Consider the following 20405-nt stretch of genomic DNA (forward strand, 5'->3'; position numbering starts at 1 on the left):
CGCTCTGCCACACTGAACCCTGGGCAGCCTTGCAGGGTGTCACAGTCCCAGGCCTTACCCCAGACCTTTAGCGGTTCCCTGTGTCCCATCACCAGTCTCCTGTGTCCTTAAGGAAGCCGCTAAAATTCTCTTAGAGCCACCAAACCCTGGGATGCGCAGGAATAAGTGATACTCAGGCAAGGTGAGGTTGGAGCCAAACTTTAACATTCTGGAGGGATCCGTGTGGGGCGGGGTATGGGGGAGTCCTGCGTGGCATAGAAATGGGCTTGGGGTAAGGAAGCCCACGAGAGGTTCCGGCCCGAGGTGCTTACACCAGAGAGTTCTGGGAGCATAGTCCTCACACGAGGGCTGACAGCAAGAATTCAGAGGCTTTTCAACTTTTGGGCTTGGAGGTAGAGCAGCTGCTGGAACCTTCTCCCAAATTGGCCGTTATGAGTTTCATGCCTTCGGCCTTTGCAGGTACATGTTTTCAGTTCCCTGAGAACAGATGATCTTTGTGCGGATCTGCCCAGGAGACTGGGCCCTTCTGCTGCTGCCTGGGTTGAAAAGCACGGTTTACGGAGCATCTCCCGCTGAAGAGGTTGAGGGTTTTCAGTCTAGGGTGGCAAACAGTAGAGGCTGTGTCACGGCAACTGCCTTTCCAGAAGCGAGGCTCTTTCAGGCCCCTTACTTCTGATGACCACTTGGTGAGACGGGGCCTGTGCAGGAAGCACCCTGGGGGCCTCGCCTTCAGGCTGTGGCCGGTCCAGGCAGTGATTTCTGAAGCCTGGCCGGTGGAGCTCGGCTCCTCATTTCTTTTGGACTGTGGGTCAGAGACTCTAATTCCGAGACATTCAAGCAGTGCCCCAACTGGCAAATGCAAGGTCAAGCGCAATGGCAGGGAGCCTGGGGATGGTTGTTACGTCACGTGGGAGAGAGTCGGGGCTGGGGGAAGCAGTTTCTGAATGTACCGGCGTCGTAGCCAAGGCCATGCCCGTGACATACATGCGCGTAACTGTGGGGATCCCAGTTCTGTCAGAAGTCCCAGCAGCGTGACCATCACATCACTTGTGACAGCTCTGAGTCAACCAGGGCTTTCTCTGCTGATTAGGCATCAAGGCAAAGTAACCTTTGTTTTTTAGGTCAATTAGGGCATAGATCAAGGCAGATGGAACCTGAGCCCAGCTTCTTCCCGGGCTGAGATGTCTATGGCTAACTCGGACTAGTTGCTTTTGCATCAGAGCAGATTTGGAGCTTGCTCTGTGCCACACTGGAGTTCAGGAAACACCCACATGTTACCCGACAGGTCCCATCCCTCACGTTTAGTCTCTTCTTTATTCCACGATCCCTTGAGCAAGTGTAAAGCTGCAAATTCTTTATAATAAATAGTGGCTCGCTGAATTGTTGCCTATAAAGGGCCCTTATCGTCTCTCAGTCTCATCAGAACTCTGGCCATTGAAGACTCAGTACCAGGAAAAAGTCTCAATATATCAGACTTCCTGGCTCTCACAAGGCAGCTTGAAGGAGACCAAACCACATCCAGATTAAGTTGTCCGTTTGATCCGGAGAGAGTGAGCGTTCCCAGTGCTCACTTGGAGGCTGGCTGGAGTCTACCAGACTGAAGCTCTGCATCAAGGCACTGCCGAGCCTGAAATATGTTTATGAGACCCACCAGGAAGCTTAGAAAGAGTCTGGACCCAGCCCCTCATCCTCTGGCATCTGCACAGGGTTTGACCCTCGTTCCGCCCTGGCCCTGCCCAGCATTCACATCTTGGAAGGCCACCTCTCTTTTTCTTTTTTCGATGTCTGCCTTTTTGGTAAGAATCTCTGAGCTGGTTCCCTCAGTTACAGAATAAACAGCAGTGAATCTGCCTGTGGTCCACATGAAGGACACCCCTTAAGTGACTTTTAATCCCAGGCGTCCATTTTCCTGCAGCCCCAGCAGTGGGCTTTCTAAAATTTATTTATTTATTTATATTTTTTATTTTTGGCTGTGTTGGGTCATCGTTGCCGTGCACGGGCTTTCTCTAGTTGCAGCGAGCGGGGACTGCTCTTTGTTGCGGTGTGAGGGCTCCTCATTGCAGTGGCTTCTCTTGTTGAGGAGCACGGGCTCTAGGTGCGTGGGCTTCAGTAGTTGTGGCGCACAGGCTTCAGTAGTTGTGGCGCGCGATCTTAGTTGCTCCACAGCATGTGGGGTCTTCCTGGACCAGGACTCGAACCCGTGTCCCCTGCACTGGCAGGCAGGTTCTTAACCACTGCGCTACCAGGGAAGTCCAGCAGTGGGCTTTCTAACTGGGCCGTCCAAATGGGGAATCACTGAGTCCCAGGCAGGCCAAACGGTGTCTGACATTTTCTGGAAGGAATTTCCCTGACATGGTATTGCTTTCTGGTCTTTTCCGGGAGGTCAGGAAGGCAGCACCGTTCATTCCTGCTCACTGCCCATTTGTCTGTGTCTGTGTCTCCTCCTGGACTGGCCTGGCAGCCTTGTCCTCTCGAGGCCACGCCAGGCAGCCTCATGAGAGCCTTGTTTGGGAGGGGGGAGGGTGCAAGCCTTAGCAAAGTGAATGATCGTAATTTTATTTTTTTTTACAGTCATAATTGTATTCATTGATTTTTTAAATTTTTATTGAAATATAGTTGATTTATGTTGTGTTGGTTTCAGGTGTACAGCAAAGTGATTCAGTTAACGATCGTAATTTTCATTGTTTCATCCTTTACACCAAGATCAGAAGCTTCTCACACCTGTGGTCCCATCCTGGGTTAGGCGTTCCCTCCTATTTTGTACTTGGCAACAGGGACTTATACGCACCTCACAGAATGAGCTGCTTCCCCTGAGGTTCCAGTGTCTTCTGAGGGGAGAGGACTGTGCTGCCTGTCCCGCCCGCTGGAGGGACTCAGGCCACCTTGCAGCGCGCAGTCAGGGCGGGCTTGCTCGCTAGGCCGCGGCCTTGCCGCCGTCCACTTCATTCATTCACTAGCGCCAGAAAAATAAGTTGAAGTGTTCTCTTTGGTCTTCTTTCTCTTTGGCCTCCTCATGTAAGTGTTCGTTGGGCATATTTTCATCGTGGCATCCCTAAAGGGTGCTGGTCCCAGCGTCCCCGGGGTGTCATCCTGAAGCCCCAATCCTTGAGTGGTGGCTTCTGCTGTGGGAAGAAGCAGAGGAGGAAATGGGGCTTCCACACCCTGCTCTGTCCCCGCTCCTCCCCAGAGGCGCAGATCCTGAGAGCCTGCTCTTAAAATCCTCCTCACAGGAGTCCCTGGAGCAGTGGCTCCTGAGCTTTGGCTGCAGCCTTCTGGGCTCCAAGGAGTTGGGATTGCAAGGCCTGACTCCATGTGTGTCCCAGGCATTGTTCTAGACTGACCCCTGAAGAGCTGTTCCCTTGGTTGGGGCGAGGGGTGGCCCCCAGACCACTTTGACATGGAAGACGTCCTGTCCCCCCAGGCTGCTGTGTCTGAGGACAGTGTCTGTGGAGCTGTCATTGGCCTTGTGTGGGTTGAAGGGGAGCAGTGCACACCAGGCCTTTTCCTGCTTTGGGGGAAGACAGCATGAGGCAGCCAGGCCCAGACAGCAAGCGCAGGCCTTCCCTGGCAGGAGCAGGGGCAGGCTGCTTCTCGCACGGGCAGTGGTGGAGGGTTTTTAGCTGTCAAGTAGGCTCCAAAGGCAAGCAGAAATATCTTCGCTTTGCAGTCTGTCTTCCTGCTTCCTTGCCCTGGTTCCTATTGAGGAGAGTTGTTGGCGTCACTTTCCTCACTGCTTCTGAGTCGGCTGTTTCAGACCCACCAGGAAGTTCCAGCAGCTTCTGGAAGGTCCTCCCAGTTGGGGAATCTTCCTGTGCTGTCCTTTGCAGGCCTTAGCCTCCCAGCTTTTCCAGGACAAAGAGGCCTGCCACATGCCTGTGGGGTGGGTCTTAGAATAGACTCGGAGCATGGATTTGAGGGTCTCCTGGGGTCAGGGGTCTAGGAGTATCTGATCTTGTCTGGCCAGGTGCCCTTTCTTTTCCAGGTCACCAAAGGGGCTGTGGCGGAGGACAGGCTCCATTTGTGCAGTACTTGCTGAGCGTCTTTTGTGCAGTGTCCTGGGTGTGGGGTGTATGAGCTGTGAGCAGAACAGACAGGGTAGGGCCTCATGGTAGCAGGAGACAAACAACAGATGGACACATTAGATCACATCCCACTGTGATGCACAAAACAGGGCAGAGGCCCGAGAGAAGCTGGAGGGTAGGGTGGAGAAGAGCTGCTCCTGCTTGCTGGGTGATGATGTAGCCCGTGAGCAGGGGTTCACCCTGGAGGTGGTCAGGGACAGCTGTGCAAGTAGCACGTGAAGAAGGAACACTGAGGCAGGAACAGGGTTGACATGCTCAGGAGACAGGAAGGAGACAACAAGGCTAGGGTGTGATGGACGAAGGGGGCCCAGTGCTGCAGGAGGCCGCCCGGCCTCAGCAGTCCTGGGCCCCAAGAGGCGGGGCTGCAGCCCCTGAGGTCTGGGTACTTTTCTGGAGACAGGCTCCTAGCACCCATCAAATTTTCAAGGAGACCCAGATCCCTGAGAGGTTTGGGGTGTCACTGGCAGAGGTGAGGAAGTTAAGTGTTGTTAAAAGTGCCCCAAAATACACAAAGCAAAAACTGACAGAATGAAGGGAGAATAGACAATCCAGTACATTGTTGGAGACCTCAGTGCTCCTCATTCATGTTCAGGTGCTAGAACGTCCAGACAGAAGCAGGACGAGGACAGAGAGGACTCCAGCAGCTGCAGGGTACACGGTCCTCTCAGGGGCATGCAGGAAGCTGCAGGATGGACCACTCACTAGGCCACAAAACAAGTCTCAGTAGATTTAAAAGGATTGAAATCACACAGAGTCTTCTCCGACCACAATGGGATAAAATTAGAAATCCGTAGCAGAAGGAATGCTCGGAAATTCACACATGTGGAAATTAACGTAGCTAGCCAAGAGGAAAGGCGGGGGTCCTCTTGAGATTGAGGTGACAGAGAACTGGCCTCCCCAGCCGCTGAGAAACAGGACGACGCTCTGGCCTCACAGCTTTTGGGTCCGTTGCTCTGTGTGTAACTTGGGGGACACATGCCTTGGCAGCTTCCCCATGGCCCATGGAGTGCCTGGAATCCGGCTGCTTCCACTGAACACAGGCCAGTGAAGCCCCACTGTGTGCTGGGGCCACACCCTTCTGGAACTTAGAGGCTAGAGGGGGACCCTGACACCGACCCACGGCTGGAGTGAGAGCCGTGGAGAAGTGCAGGGAGCGGTGGGGCCACGGCCTGAGGGGTTTTCGTCTGGGGGGCAAGGGAAGGGACGGTGTCCGTGGGTGAGGGAGCAGTGTCTACAGAGGCAGGGGGCTGGCCATTTTCCAGGTGCCAGAAGTCATTCAGGAAGCAGCGGATCCCACAGGCCCCAGAGGCTGCCATGGGCAGGTTTGGGAGAGTTGAGATGCTTGTTGAGTGAAAAGGTGGGGGGTGGGGGGAGTCGAGGATGGGACTTGAGGGCGAGGGCTGGGCTGGGGATGGCCGGGCCTGCTGTGGAGGAGTAGGAGGGAGGGGCCTGGAGCCTGCACCTTCATGGTGTCACCCAGGGCAGGGGAGCATCTGAGAGGAGCACCCGATGTTCTGGTGACATGGCTCCGTTCTGTCAGATGCCAGCCTGGGCCCCGTAGAATGACAGCACTGCAAGAGCGCCTCTCTGGGTCCCCCATGCTAAGACCCTCTTCTCTGCTCCTCCAAGGGTCCCCTGGTCCCTCACCTGGCTCTCCCACCTCCCCCAGCACTGCCCCAAAGTATGACATCCCGAGGGGGTGAGCTGGCTGGGAGAGCGTGGCCTGTCCATTTGCGAGCCATGTGGCACTGCCTGCTTAGCCCACTGACCCCTTGCACCTCCCTCCCTACGGAGGAAGCGCTGGCCCCGCCATTTTCAAAGCGAAGAAGTGGAAGCTTAGGCCAGTGAAATAATTTGCCCCGCGTTTCAGGTTTAGGACATGCAGAGCTAGGAGAAGCTGACTAGGCTTGGCAAGCCTTCGAGAGCAGGATTTAGTGCCTTCATGCTCTGAGCTCGAGCCCTGGCCACTGTTTTGCACTCATGTAGAGCCAGCCTGCTGGACCCTTGGGTATTTTATTTCATTTTGGGCCCCATGATATGTTCACATATTGAGCCCCTGTTGTGTTACGAGGGTTTCGCGTTTCCCAGGCATTTTGGTGGATGGTCTCTGATGGGGGGGTTGGGGGGGAAGGCCAGGTTGGGGTCCTTTTCTTACCATCCAGGCTCTCACTGTCCTTTAGGATGGGTCTGCAAACTCCGCCCCCCGTCTGTTTTTGTCCAGCTTGCAAGCTAAGATGGTGTTTTAAAGGATTGTAAAAACAAAATAAAGAATATACAACTTGTGGCCCGAATGGGGCCTGTGAAGCTGAAAATACTTTCTGGCCCTTTACAGGGAAAGTGCCACCCCAGCTCTGGGAGGTCCCCCGGCTCCTCGTCTGCAGTTTTCTTATTTGCAGCAGTTACTGCTTTTACACACGGCTTTGCAGCTTGCCAAGCACTTTCCCATGCATCATCTCATTTAATCCCTAACAGCTCCTCGAGGCAGGTGGTCCTTCTTTGGCTAAACTTAACTCCTGAGGGGCTTTTCTGAAAATAAACAAATTGGCTCCCCTGCTTGCTCTTAAACCGGTGACCCGGGGGCGGGGTTGGTGATGTTCACCCTTCAGAGTTTGCTTTTGGCTGCTTAGTTCTGAAGAATCTCATGTCCCTGAGAGGGGATGTACAGCAGGGACTGTGTATTATCCCACATGGGGCGGGGGCTCATTATAAGCTTCTTAATTGCTCGTTTGCATTCTAAAATTAGAGGTTGTCAAGGAGGAGATGCTTCAGCCACCTTTCACTCTCAGCTGATGATTGTTCGGTGGGTTCTACGGTCTGAGCTGTTGTACCTGGGGATTCTCTTCTGAACACTTCAGCCCAAGGCTTCAAAGCTCTCGGCTGCTCTGGAAATAACAGCCCACCTTGAAACAGTTCCATACCATGGGATGTGCCAGGGCCAGGAATGGGAACCACCATGACCCAGTGTCACGCAGCCAGTGTCAGCGGTCCTGCAGCCCTTCAGGGTGCAGAGAGGGTTGCTTTCCAGCTCTTGGCAAAGTGAACTTGGCCAGATCCAGTTTCAGTGTTTGAATTGGGGGGCTGGGGTGGGGGAACGCCAGTTAGCTGTACCCAGTGGAGAAACACGGAAACTGATCCTGTGCTGGGAACGCGTTCCCAGCCGTTAAGAGGATTCCTTGGCACGAGGCCTGGTGAGGCAGAGGCGTGACGGTTCATGGGGGATTTTTGAGCATTAGGTTGAAAGCCTGTCTGTGACCCGGGTGACTGAGCCCAGGCCACGTGCCCTCAACGCTACATTTCGGGATCCATTTGTGGCAGAAGTCAGGAGCTGCCGGGCCCTGGGCCACGCGGCCCTCTCTGACCGCCCTTACATGTGTTCTTGTTTCAGAGGTCAGCCGGAGGCTCCAGCCCCGAAGGTGGAGAAGGTGAGGAAATCTCTCAAATGTTTCACCAGTTTTGGTTGTAAAAGCGGAAGCAGCCTGATTTTTCTCCTCCTCCTCATTTTCTGTAGATTCTGACCGAGAAGATGGAAATTACTGCCCTCCCGTCAAGCGAGAAAGAACATCCTCTTTAACGCAATTCCCACCTTCACAGTCAGGTAACAGTTGCAGCCCTTCGATAGACGGTGAAAGCACCTGTGTTTCCAAGCCCGCTGTTCCCCTCCAGCGCCTCACACCCCTGTCTGTCCCCTGTGCACATCCCGTTAGAACTCAGTCTCTGTCAGGAGTGAGGCTGGAGCGTGCCCGAGGGTAGCACAGGTGCCCCCGTCTGGAGGGGTGAGACCTAGTAGACTATTAATAAGCAAGGCTTGCGAAGAAATCGTCCCTCTGAAAGGGACCGTCAGGGCCCTGGTCGGGGCTCTGACCATTAAGCGCACGTCCACCTTGCAAGGCCGCTGGCTATGTGTTGACTGAAGGTGGGGGAAATGGGGTGTCCTCCTGGCCCTTCAGCCATGTGCCTAGAGCCCGGTGGGCCAGTTGAGAATCCCAGGCACACACACAGACAGTACATAGGAGGGAGTCCAGTGGCCCCAGCAGGCACTTTGGTGGTGGAATACCGTGAGCTCCCCGACGAGGGGGCTTGGGGGAGCCTGGAAGGGTTGGCCAGGCTGGGACCCTGTCCCTGTGGTTGTGGCTGGGCCCAAGGGCTTGGAAGCTCCAGCCTGGTGCCAGGTCTGCACACACACACACACAGGCCAGCAGACCAGCTGGTGGACACAGGCTGGTTCAGGCAAGAGGCAGGTTTCTGGGGTAGAGGGAGATGCTGGGACTACTTAGCAGGGGGCTCTGCAAGCCTGGGGACACCCCTGCGCCTTGGAGGGTAAAAGCTGCGGCAGGGTTCCCCACTCCCGCCCCCGGTCCTGGCTCCGTCCACTCTGGCATCGCCCTGTGCTGTCTGCGGTGCTGGCTTACAGACACTCTCCAGTTCCCCAGCTTGAAGTTCATTCTTGGGAATTCATGTAAAGCATTTACAAGTGTGAGCCCTAAGGATATCACTTTAAGGGAAAAAAAGACACTCCTGGAAGCTTTGTTTCTGCTTCCAAGAATAATGCAAACGTCACAGGAATGTACAGTGTAGAAAGTGAGTGTCCTCTTACGCTCATCCCTGTAACACTTAATTTCATGCCTGTTCCCTGAACACTTGTTTTGGACATTGCCTCATCCTTTTTCACAACTGCGGGAGACCCCCCTGAATAGAGGCACTGTCGTTTGCTAGCCAGGCATTGAGGAGCCGTTCGGGCGGTCCACAGTGCAGGCTGCGGTTACGTCCTTTTTCTAAGGATCTCTGCACGCTTGTCAACGTGAGCCTTACCACAGGAGGAGGGAGCGTCCACTTCCTGGCCTTGATCGTACTCCTTCCCGCTCACCGTCCACTGCTGAACCGCACTTTGCGCATCGAGAAGGTGCAGCGGAGAAGAGAGGAGGTGGTTTGTGCTGTGACCGTAGGCTGAAGGGGTAGAGGACCAGCAGGCGTTAGCCCTCTCCTCTCGCGCGTCACCACCTAGGGGATGCTCAGCGCTCAGCCATCAGGGGAGTGGAGCCACAAGCAGTCCCACGTTTGGAGGCCTTTGCACTGCACTGTTTCCACTTAGCTAGCTGCCTTCTGTCCGCACAGTTAGATCTTCAGCCCCACTGCATTGTTGCCTGGCCCACAACCCGGGAAGCAGTTGATTTTGTAAGATCCTAAACAGGTGAGGAGAGGGGGTCTGCAGCCAGCCGAGCCCCAACTGGTGACAAGGAGCAGGGCCTGAGGCTTGGCCCCAGGGGAGACTCAGAACATCGGGTGCATCCGCTTCCCTCCTGGCTGCTCCCACAGGGGCACAAGGACGAGGCAGGCGGCCACAGCAGGCCAGAGTCAACTGCTAGATATCAAACAGATTCAGGCTGTTCCACTGGACACCCACCTTTCTTGTGCTTTAGAAAGAGTCCCAGGGTTTCACTTTTACTGCGAGTTGCCAAAGGCCAGGTTCACAATGCTGACCCCCCTTTCCCCAACGGTGGGGCCTGGAGATGACCCCTCAGGTGGGAGAAGTGATCCTGTGCACGTCTACCCTGCCTACTCACACTGTTTTTCCTCTTGTTCCCTCCCCTGCCTGCACCTCCTTGTTGACAGTATCAAAAAACAATGTTTTTATGCCATCCACCTTCTGCGAGCCATCTGCAGGCAATTCTGACTCAGAACCAGGTGAGCCCTCGCGTCCCTTTACCTTTCTCGGCTGGTCACTGGGGGTTTCCTGGGATGAAAAGCAAGGTGTTAATTGGGAATGGGTGGTTTGAAGGCAACCTTCTTTTTCAGTTCCTAAATGTTCCCCAACTCTTCACTGCACAGATTTGGAATCTGGTGTGAGGCAGGCTTCATCAGCCCTTAATTTCTGTTTCTACAAGCAGGGCCTGGTTACAAGGAGTTGCAAGTCCTTTTAAAAAAAAAAAGAGAGAGAGACAAGCAAAAACAAAAAAAAACTGTAATGAAGTATACTACTCATTTTTCAAAAGTTTACACAAATAATACGTTTGTATCATTAAAAACTCAGAAATACATAGAGTAAAAGAATCCACCTCTCCATTTCCCACGCACTCTGCCATCCCAATGGTAACCACTCTGAAGTTTATGTAATTTTCCAGACCCCTTCTCTGCGTATTAAATTCTCACATGAATTAACATTACTTAGATCTGTTTAGATAAATATATTTAATCAGAGCCTTAGAATTTTAAGGAAAATAGCTTGATCCTTTCTGAAGAATGTGGGGCTTTCCTTTTTTGGTCTCTCACTAGAGAACCAACTCCAAGGTTTCCTGAAAGTTTCTCCCACGTGGCTGAAATTCCTCATAAAAGATTTAATGAGCGAGTGTAACCATCTTAATTCTGTAACCCAACCTGCCTTATATAAATTCATTGCCGACTTCAAAAGCGCTGCGAGACCAGTCATACTCTGGCACGAGGGCACTGTCGAGGGAAGAGGCAAGTTGTTAGAACATTGAGGGTTGATTTGATGACATTGTTTCAAACAGTTGAATTCATTTTGACTCTAAAGGCAAACTGTTTTGAGCTGACCCCCCTCACGGGGCCTGAAGAGGAGCTTGGTTTGTAGGGGTCCTTGGGAAGACCTGGGCACTGGCCTAGCGAGTCACGTTCTGAACCCCGGGGGCCGTGTCAGCCGTGGTGGGTGATCAGCCACTGAAGCCAGCCCTCGAGCTCTGTTAGGAATCTAATGCTCGCCCCCGAGGTGTCTGTGCGACAGCCCCACTCCCGCTTCTTCCCCGAAACCTTTATCTTGCAGCACTGAGAGCAGGGCAGCCCTGAGCAAGGCGGGCAACTCGGACCTGCCTCCGAGGCCTGCCACAGCCCGGCCAGCCCCTGGACCCGCTGCCACGTGCAGCGGTGATAGACTGGCTCAGCCGCTCTGCAGAGTGAACTTATTCTTAGCTCCTTGCCTGCCTGCCTTTTATTTTTTTTAGCTTTAATTTTTGCGGGAAAAATTGTAACACTTAAGAATGGTAAAGCACTTCTCTATCCCTCTACCTAGAGACCCCATTCGATTTTCCCGGGGCGTCCCAGTGATGTCCTTCATGGCAAAGGCATCAGATCCTGGCTCACACATCACGTATCTGCAACAGTCCCTCGAGCTTGCCTCGGCTTTTATAACCTTTCAGAGTGCAGGCCAGTTACATTGGAGAAGGCCTTCAACCTGGCTTTCCCGCTGTTTCCCGGTGACTGGACCAACTTACCCTTGGGGGCTAGAACACCACAGAGGTGAAGCTGTGTGCTTCCTGTGCACTGTAGCAAGTGACTCATGGCGTTTACTGTCCTGTTACTTGAATAGGGCGGAGCCCGCCCAGGTTCTCCACTGAAAAGTCATGTTTCACCCTTTGATTAATATTTTCTGGAGAGATACTTTGAGACTCTGGAAAATCTCATTCCTCTTCTTACTTTTTGCTGCAGTGTTAGCCTCCAGAGATGTTTTCTTGCTGGGAGCGGCTACTCCTCTGGTGATGGCCGGCCGGGGATTTTCTGCCTTCTGTGGGCCGGCACTCTGCTGGACAGCAGAGCTCTTCTCTGCCACTGTTTGCTCATGTTTACTAGAGCCACATGGATGTTCGCATTCCTGTTTTAGTCAGTGGGTTATAATCTGTTGTTATTAGTGTTTACCTTAACATTCAGATTTTATCTTCACCATGAGTTTATTTTAATCATCCCACAGTTGGCTGCCGGGAGCTGCGTCAAGCCTGTGCCCCTTGGCCATGTCCGCATCATTCTTTCGAGCATGTCCTTTTCTTTCTGTCATAAGGGGTTCCAGGCTCATCTTCTTCCCTCCCTTTCCTCAAGGGGATCCTGGTTCTGCTTAGTGGAGAGTGGTCTCTAGAGACCAAGATCTGAGTGCTCTGCGTGCTGGTCGCCGTTGGGCTGTCGCCGCTCCCAAGCCCTCTCTGTGCCCAGAGCTGAGAACACACACAGCCAGGAGCACAGACATACGTAGACCTCTTTGCCTACACACACTCACATCTGCACGTGTTTCTGTGCCTCTGCTATTCTGTCTGCTTGTATAGGTCACCCCCGGTTCGGGTGGGTGCTTCCAGCACCAACAGGGTTCATTGTAGCCCCACCTCCCCCCCTTCCCCCCCTTCGTATTTCTGCCTCTTTTCTGACAGCAAGAAACCTGGCTCCCTTTGTCCTCAACACACTTACTCATCGCTCAAGCCCCTGCCAAGCTGCCTTCTCTCAGATTCTTTTTAGCCTGTGGTACACACCAGGTTAAATTCTGATCTGCCTTCCTGGTTAAATCCAGAGTTCCCTCATCACCTGGGTCTCTCTGAGGTGGGGCACAAAAAAGCCTGCTTGCTTCAAGCATGATTCAGAGGACGGAGGCTGCCCCACAGCAAGCTCACGGGGGGCCGTGCATGTGCCCTTGAGAAGACACGGGTACAGCGGCCTGTGCACCCCTGTGACCTTGGCGTGACCTTGCACCCCCGTGATGGGCTCTGGCCATCAGGCAGTGCCTCTTCACTGCACCCTGACTGCGTTGCAGGACAAGTGAGCTTCTGGAGGCCATGAGAAGAGACCACGTTTGTTTCAGTGCAGACAGGGCTTGTGGCAGGACGTCCAGGGTGCGCCACCCTGTAAGCACCCTCCCTGCTGCTCTGGGCCCCGCTGTCCCGAGTCCCCGGTTGCCATTGCGAGTGTGGCACACACGCCCGTCTGTGTCTCCATTCACTGCAGCATTCAGCATGGATGTCCTGTGCATCCTTGGGGTGGGCCAGGCACTGGGCCCAGTGCTCGGGGTCAGTGGCAGTGACTTTCCAGGCCTGTCGCCCCTGCTGGTTAGCCTGGTCAGCCCCAGGGGTCCAACGGTCAGAGCAGGGCGGTGAGAGCAGTCTCTAGCCCCAGTGTGAACACTGCAAAGCCAGCTCTAAGGGCTTTTTAAAATCACCTGAATTACGAATTTCATCGCATTTTTTTTAATGTTTCTAAATTGCCAATCATCTTCTGAATAATCCTGAGCTTTGAAAATGTAATTCAGTATTTCCCTTCCCAAAAGGAACATCTGGCAACATGTCCTCCCCTGCATCCTGTGCTGTCTGGCTCTCCTGAGTGTGGTGTTAACGACCCCTCTACGGGAGAAACACCAGCTCCACCAGCGCAGACTCCCCGGAGCCCGTAGGGATCAGCTCCTTCATGCAAGCTAGCAGTGAGAGTTACTTATTGTAACCTGTTTTTGCCCAAGGAGAGCAGTTTGGCTCACCAACACATAGCCCGCAGGAAGAGGGCCTTCCTGTTTAGGAATTCTTTTGGGTTTTTTTTGGTTTTTTTTTTTTGGCTGAGTTGATTCTTCGTTGCTGCGTGCGGGCTTCCTCTAGTTGCAGTGAGCGGGGGCTACTCTTCGTTGCGGTGCACGGGCTTCTCATTGCGGTGACGTCTCGTTGCGGGGCACGGGCTCTAGATGCACGGGCTTCAGTAGTTGTGGCTCGCAGGCTCTAGAGCGCAGGCTCAGTAGTTGTGATGCACGGGCTTAGTTGCTCCGTGGCATGTGGGATCTTCCCGGACCAGGGCTCAAACCCGTGTCCCCTGTATTGGCAGGCGGATTCTCAACCACTGTGCCACCAGGGAAGCCCCCTGTTTGGGAATTCTGATTTGATTTTGTTTCATACCTGAAAGCATGGGCTGACCAGGTGTGTTTGTGGTGGTGTTTTTGTGTACAGTTGAAGGGTTTCTAGTGTATCTACAGAGTTGTGCACCCATCACCATAATTAACTTTAGAACATTTTTGTCACTCCAAAAAGAGACCCTATACCCTTGAGCAGTCACGCCCCACTTTGTCTTTCCCAGCCCCTGGCAACCACAAATCGACTTTCTGTCTCCGTGGATTTGCCAGCTCTGGACATTTCATTGTAAATGGAGTCATACACTGTGTGGCCTTTTGGGGTATCTTTCCATTTATTTAAGTCTTTACTTTCTTCCAACAATGTTTTGTAGTTCTCGTTGGTTCAGTTTATTCCCAAGTATTATATTCTCTGTGGTGCTATTGTAAATGGAATTGTTTTCTTCACTTTTGGATTGCTCGCTGCTGGTGTGTAAAAACAGGCAAGGGATTTCTCTGTCTTGATCTTGTTCCCTATGACCCGAAAAGGGTTTTTTCCCCCCGTGGGCTGGACCTTAGCACAAAAGTGAGACTGCCTCTGGGACCCAAAATGCTGCAGTCCCTGGGGTCTTCTGGGGACAGACGTGTCCTATTGGAGTCACAAGGCTTTTTATCCTGATCCTTCTGGTCAGGGAATGCATTAGACTGTCTCCCCCGCCCCCTGAGATGGGCAGAGTCACCAAGGTGCAGGGATTAAGGGATCTGTGTGTACTGGTGGCTGAGCTGAAACCAGGCTTTGAGCCCCTGTGTCTGTCAGCTCTGCATAGTTGTCCATCCCAGACTTCGTCCTGAGGGAGGCCCCGCCTCCTCCTCCTGGGCCTCCCAGCGCCCTCATTAGCCGCAAGCACTCCGGGCACATCTGGAGAGAGCCTGCCGTCTGCCACCTTTGATCTTTCACCACAGAAAATGCATCTCATTTCTCAGAGGTCTGCTGGTAGTAGAGAAGCTTCTCCTGATTACAGACGTGTCCTCCTGGAAAGGGAGCTGGGTCCCAGGGACCAGAACTCTGTGGCTCCCTGATATTCCTTGGGGCCCGCGAGCACAGCCCAGCCTCCGAGCTCTCAGCCCCGGCAGGTAGCTGGGTGGGTGGACTGCAGCTTGACCAGCCCCACACATGCCCTCCAGTTTTCTGTTGCCAGCAGTTCACCCCAGGGCCAGCACTGCCTGCAGCCCTCAGCCTCCTCCCTTACAGACGGGATTGGATGGGCCTCTGCTCTTCTGTTTTAACTTGGAAACATTTTCCCTAGTTCCCCAGGCCCATGGCCACCGAAGCCCAGACCACAGTCCTCTTCTGCCCCTGGTCCCTCCTAGCTTTGCTGCCCCACCCCAGGCAGGCCCGCTTTTTTTTTTTCTCTTATGCTTGTAGAGGAAAAAAGCAGTGGATTCCGGTTGAAGCCGCCGACCCTGATCCACGGCCAGGCACCCAGTGCAGGTGGGTGTCCGCCTTGAAGGAGGAGCACAGAGTGGCTGCCTTGCGGCCTCTGCGTGCCAGTGCGGTCCGGGCTCACTTTTCTGACACGTGAGCACTGGAACACCGCTGGAAAGAGCCCGTCGGACCAGGGAGGTTCTCCTGCCTGTGAGCCCGCTGTCCCGAGGAGGTGGCGGCGAGGGAGCGGGCCCGGCTTGGTGGGTGGCGTTCAGGCTCCGTGCCCGGCAGTAGCTCAGTTGTGAGACTGTCTCTGCTGAGCGAACTGCCCACAGCGTTAACCCTGAGTAGCAGAGCAGCCGCTAGTGAGCGGGGCCCGGCACTCGCGCCATCGAGACACGTCACATCCAACGGGAAGCCCTTGCAGGGCCTGGAGCGTTCTCGTGGTCCTTGCCCTGTATGTTTGGCAGAGGGATTTTCTCAACGTGGCATTTTGAGAAGCAGGTGCAAGGGGTACCTTTACGTGACCCGTAGCAGAGTCCTAAACTTTGAGAGGTGAACTGTGGCTTTGCTGCTTTCCCCTCACCGTCTGCCCTTGACCCTCGAGCCCCACGCTTGAGAACAGCTGTCTCTTGGTCCCCCCTGTAGCATTCCTGTACTCACTGGATTAATTTGCAGACATGATCAGTTTCATGGGGGTTTCATTTAATCACATATAAAAATAACAATAGCCAGAATTTGTATGTCTAACTGTAGAGAAAATATCTTGGGTTTTTAATTTTTTCAGTATGCTTCCCTGTAAAGTCTAACCCAAGAGGGACATCAGATGCGTTGTTGGGGTGAATTTTTCTGTAAAGTGCCTGAGAGCTGGCGTGGGGGTGGGTTGCATTTCTGCCCTTGCGGTCGGAGGGCCCGGGCAAGCCGACCTCTGTCCCCAGGTCTGCCGAGCCAGAAGCCCAAGGAGCAGCAGCGGAGCGTGCTTCGCCCAGCAGTGCTACAAGCCCCGCAGCCAAAGGTGCTCTCACAGACCGGTGAGTGACTCGGCCGTGGCCCCTCCCAGGCTCACACGTCAGGGCACAGCCGCGTCACGACACAGGTGGCTTTGGCCCCGTCTGCTGAACGCACTGGGAAATAGAGTGCTGGAGAAACAAGCCCTCAAATCCCCAATGAGCCTGGAAGACAGGCAGTTCCACTGGCCTCCTGAGAGCTGACCCCCCAGCCCTGAGCGGCCCACATGCGTCCCTGTGTGTTTGCAGGCAAAACTCAGCCCTGTATGTCTAAGAGACCTGAACCATATTTCTATTATATCCACAAAGGATGGGGTTTTCAGTTCATCCTTAATTTTCTTAATACTGATAAACTTTTCTTCTCTTCCTCTTAATCTTTCCCTACAATTCAAGAGCTTTTCATCGGGAGCAAAAATAGTTAATATTTCTGAAGGGTTTTAATTGCATGGAAAATTGTTTTGGTCTAATACTAAACAAAGCCAGATTTAAAGTTGTACATGTCACATAATCTCAACTGTTTAAAGGAGAAAGTGCATAGAAAAAAGACTCTATTAGTAAAACTAGTTTTATAAAACTCATAATTATTCCCCAAATATATTTTCTTTTTTTTTTTCGCCTAAGTAGTAGTATTTCTAAATAAACTGAAAATTCACATGGTTCTTTGTGGAATAAGTAATAAAGGATTCTTTCTTTTGTGAGGTGTTAGTTTTGGGTTTGGGTTTTTCTAACCTAAGAATTTGTATTGATTCCAGATCCTTTCCTTTAAGAAGGAGACATTACACTCTCAGCCCAAATGGTAGAAGGCAGCGGTGCTGAAGGTGGTCCGGGCTGACCTCTGAGATGTCTGCTGTCCTTTTCTCCCCACAGTCCCGAGCAGCGGCACCAACGGGGTCAGTGTCCCGGCAGACTGCCCGGGGGCAGCGACATCGGCTTCGCCTGACAACCCCGCCCGGAGGAGTCCCTCTGACGAGGCACCAGCACTTGAGGTCCGTCGGCAATGGGGCAGGGAGTGCACCGCACGTGAAGCTTCTCAGGGCCTCACCGGGCGCATGGGCTGTTGACCACTCTGGGCTGTATCCAAGCTGGCCCATGCTAAAGCATCCTGATTTGCTCAGAGGTCTCCATGTGTAACCACAACTGACTGGCCAGGTCACCAGACCACCAAGAACTCCACAGTTGGTTTTGAGTGAAAGGGGCCACGAGCAGGGCTCTGGCACTTAGGGCCGGATAGCCCAAGGCCTGTTTCGTTTCCACGCACGTAGTCTGTTGGGGCCTTGTACCGCTGTACTTGGAGAGATGTCTCCCGTCCCTCTTCCACAACCGAGCAGTTCCTCAGGGGTTCATACACATGTGCTGCTTCTAGTGGCAGAAGTGTGCTTGGGAGTTCGCTCAGAAATCCTTTGCTTTATTTATTTATTTTTATTTTTATATATTTATGTATTTTTGGTTGCGTTGGGTCTTTGTTGCTGTGCGCAGGCTTTCTTTTTAGTTGCAGCAAGCGGGGGCTACTCTTCGTTGCGTGGGCCTCTCATTGCGGTGGCTTCTCGTTACAGAGCATGGGCTCTAGGCGTGCAGACTTCAATAGCTGTGGCACGTGGGCTCAGTAGTTGTGGCTCGTGGGCTCTAGAGCGCAGGCTCAGTAGTTGTGGCACATGGGCTTAGTTGCTCCGCAGCATGTGGGAATCTTCCCGGACCAGGGCTCGAACCCATGTCCCCTGCATTGGCAGGCGGATTCTCAACCACTGCGCCACCAGGGAAGCCCAGAAATTGTTTGTTTTTAAAAAAAAAAGTCCTCCAGGGTTCTGGGATTATATAGGCCAGATGCATATGTTTTCCAGTAGCGTTGCATAGCAGCTGAAAATAAGGGGCATTTAATGAAGAGCCTGCATTTGCGGTTGGCAGAGACGGACTTGAAATCCGAGTTGCAGCAACACATCCAGGGCTCCACGTACGGAGACAGATTGCACCCGTGTGTTTATCTCCACTCTGCCTGTTTCAGCAGACAGGTCGCTGCCTGAGGTTCTCCACCCTCTGCCTCCCCCACCCGCTGCCATACCGCCGCCGGATGTTCAGGCTCAAATGGTGAAAATGAACATCTCCAATTCAATCTTCAGATGTCCCTGAGCCCCCCACCCTGAAACCACAGTTAGTGGAATTGGAAAAAGGAATCATTCCCACAGCATACTGCTTCTCAGAAACTGGTGGCTAGGGCTCTGAGCTGGAGGGAGACCTGGACGTGACCCCCCACCCCACCGTCTCCACCCAGTGTTCCCGGTGACGAGGGCACTGCCAAGACCTCGCCCCTCCCCCTCCCTGGAGAGGTCTGGTCCCCCCCAGCCCTAGGGCATCTCCCTGGTCCCCCACCCCAGGGCCCGCTCCACAGGATTCACGCCAGGCAAATACAATGGTGTGAGATGGCTCATCTCGCTTCTCAGGGCTGATGTGTGGCTTCTTTTCAGTTGTTCTGTTTGCTTGTTTTAACCAGGAGAAAGACTCGCAGAAAAATGAGTCCAGCAGTGCTTCTGAGGAGAGCTGCGAGAAGAAGGAGCTTGCACAGCAGGCGTTTGTGTTTGGGCAGAACCTGAGGGACAGAGTTAAGGTATGTGGTCAGAAGGCCAGATGAGCTGTTGACCCAGTGAAGGGATCTTTTTACGCCTCCCCCAGGTTCATTTGCCCGGGGATGGGGAGTGGGGGCCGTGTCTGGGGTGGTCCTGGGCCTCAGCGCCCAGCAGCTGCTTGTTGCGTCCCTTCCGTGCTGTGCTGCTGACTCCTGGCAGCACCCCGGCCGGCTGCCCCCCACCCTGCCCCACCCCTGCCAGTGTGGGGCTGAGCTGTGGCTCCTGGCGGCAGGCCCCCTCGTTCTTCCAGGAGCCAGGCTGAGAGAGGCACCTTAGCCCTGACAGCTGACGTGTTTATAGCCAAGGAACAAGCAGACATTAGGATCCGATGCTTTCCAGGTCACCAAAGAGATTTTTCTGTGCTTACTTCAGGGTTTCTTTCAGCACTAGCGTCGTTCAGCCCGGATCCTTCTTAGTTGTGGAAGGCCGTCCTGCGCACTGTAGGGTGTTGAGCAGCATCCCCGGCCCCCGCCCTCTAGATGCCAGCAGCACCCCCTCCCCGCCCCCAGTGACGACCACCAAAAGCATCCCCAGCGGTTCTGAATGTTCCCCGTGGGACCATGTCACCCCCAATTGAGAGCCATCGCCTTGTTTTTTTCAAGGAGGGCAGGTGGAAAGATACTGTTTTCTCTCCCACAGGAGGCAACAGGATCTGTCACCTCCTGGCTGCCCCCCAGGTGTGTTGGTCTAGTCTGGGGACTTTGAGTCGGGGGTGGGGAGCATGTGGCAGTGGCAGGGGATCTGGGTTCTGGACCCCACGCGCTGGCCCTCTCGGAAGACCTGTCCCAGCCCCAGGGACTGAAGGTCCCTCTGTGCCATTTCCAGCAGCTCATCTGGCAAGAAGCTCCTGGAGGCTTGAGGGGCAGTGTCAGTGGCTGTGTCTGGGGACATTTGTCATTGCCACAGCTGGGGGGTAGGTGCCACTGATACTAAGTAGGTGGAGGCCAGAGATGCTGACCAACACCCCACAGTGCCCAGGAAGCCCCCGTCCCCGCTCAGGGAACCACCTGCGCCCGGGGTCAGTAACGCAAAAGGTGAGAAGCCCTGAAACGAGAAAACAAGAGTGTCTCGGGTGTGGAGGAGATGTCAGGCCACGCCGTCAGCTTCCTCCTCTGGTGCCCACGGTTCAGTAGAAGCACACATACCCCAAGAGACACAAGAATAGGTGTTGATGTTGCACAGCTTTAGGCAAAATATTGAGTCCCTTGGCAGCTGCTCCCTCCTGGGAGCAGAAAGCAACAGCAGGGAGGACCTGGAAATCCACCCATGCTGGGGACCGGGGGCCTGGCCTGAGCCATCAGGTCGAGTCTGTTCCTCGCTGCCTTGAGATTGGGGTGGGGACGATGTCTCGTGGGGATCCGGGCGTCTCATGGTTGCATCCCAGCTTCTCAATGGGGGGGGCGACTCAAAGCCGTGGTTTCTTAACCACTCTGAGCCTCTGCTTCCTCACTCAGAGCAAGGTCGCTAACACCCACCTCTCAGCGTTCCCGGGAGAGTTTCATCGGAGAATGTATTTAACCAGGCTAGCATGGCAGTTGGCGTAGAAGCAGCCTTGAGAAATGATGCTTCTGTTTTGTTTATAATGAACCCCTTAAAATGTAAGATTTGTAAGCGACCTGTGATTCCTCGGTGCAGAAGTATTGATAAAAATGCCAACAAGGTGCCAGCCTGAGTGTGCTTTTTTAAAACAAGGTAGAAAAG

At 53.8% G+C, this 20405-nt stretch overlaps 1 protein-coding gene across 11 annotated transcripts in view; it reads left to right on the top strand.

The window, feature by feature from the left end:
- Positions 1 to 20405, top strand: part of RANBP3 (RAN binding protein 3) — a 57010-nt gene that overhangs the window by 25065 nt on the left and 11540 nt on the right. For 6 of the 11 annotated variants that reach the window (XM_060297280.2, XM_060297281.2, XM_060297284.2 and 3 more), the window contains 7 exons: positions 7468 to 7504; positions 7591 to 7677; positions 9693 to 9764; positions 15080 to 15145; positions 16018 to 16110; positions 16954 to 17072; positions 18572 to 18685. In XM_060297280.2, the coding sequence (XP_060153263.1) occupies positions 7468 to 7504; positions 7591 to 7677; positions 9693 to 9764; positions 15080 to 15145; positions 16018 to 16110; positions 16954 to 17072; positions 18572 to 18685 (588 nt within the window). The remainder of the gene's footprint in view (positions 1 to 7467; positions 7505 to 7590; positions 7678 to 9692; positions 9765 to 15079; positions 15146 to 16017; positions 16111 to 16953; positions 17073 to 18571; positions 18686 to 20405) is intronic. The other 5 variants (XM_060297282.2, XM_060297285.2, XM_060297286.2 and 2 more) reach the window with 2 other exon arrangements.

This window comes from Globicephala melas, chromosome 3, assembly GCF_963455315.2.
Source record: "Globicephala melas chromosome 3, mGloMel1.2, whole genome shotgun sequence".
NCBI lineage: Eukaryota > Metazoa > Chordata > Mammalia > Artiodactyla > Delphinidae > Globicephala > Globicephala melas.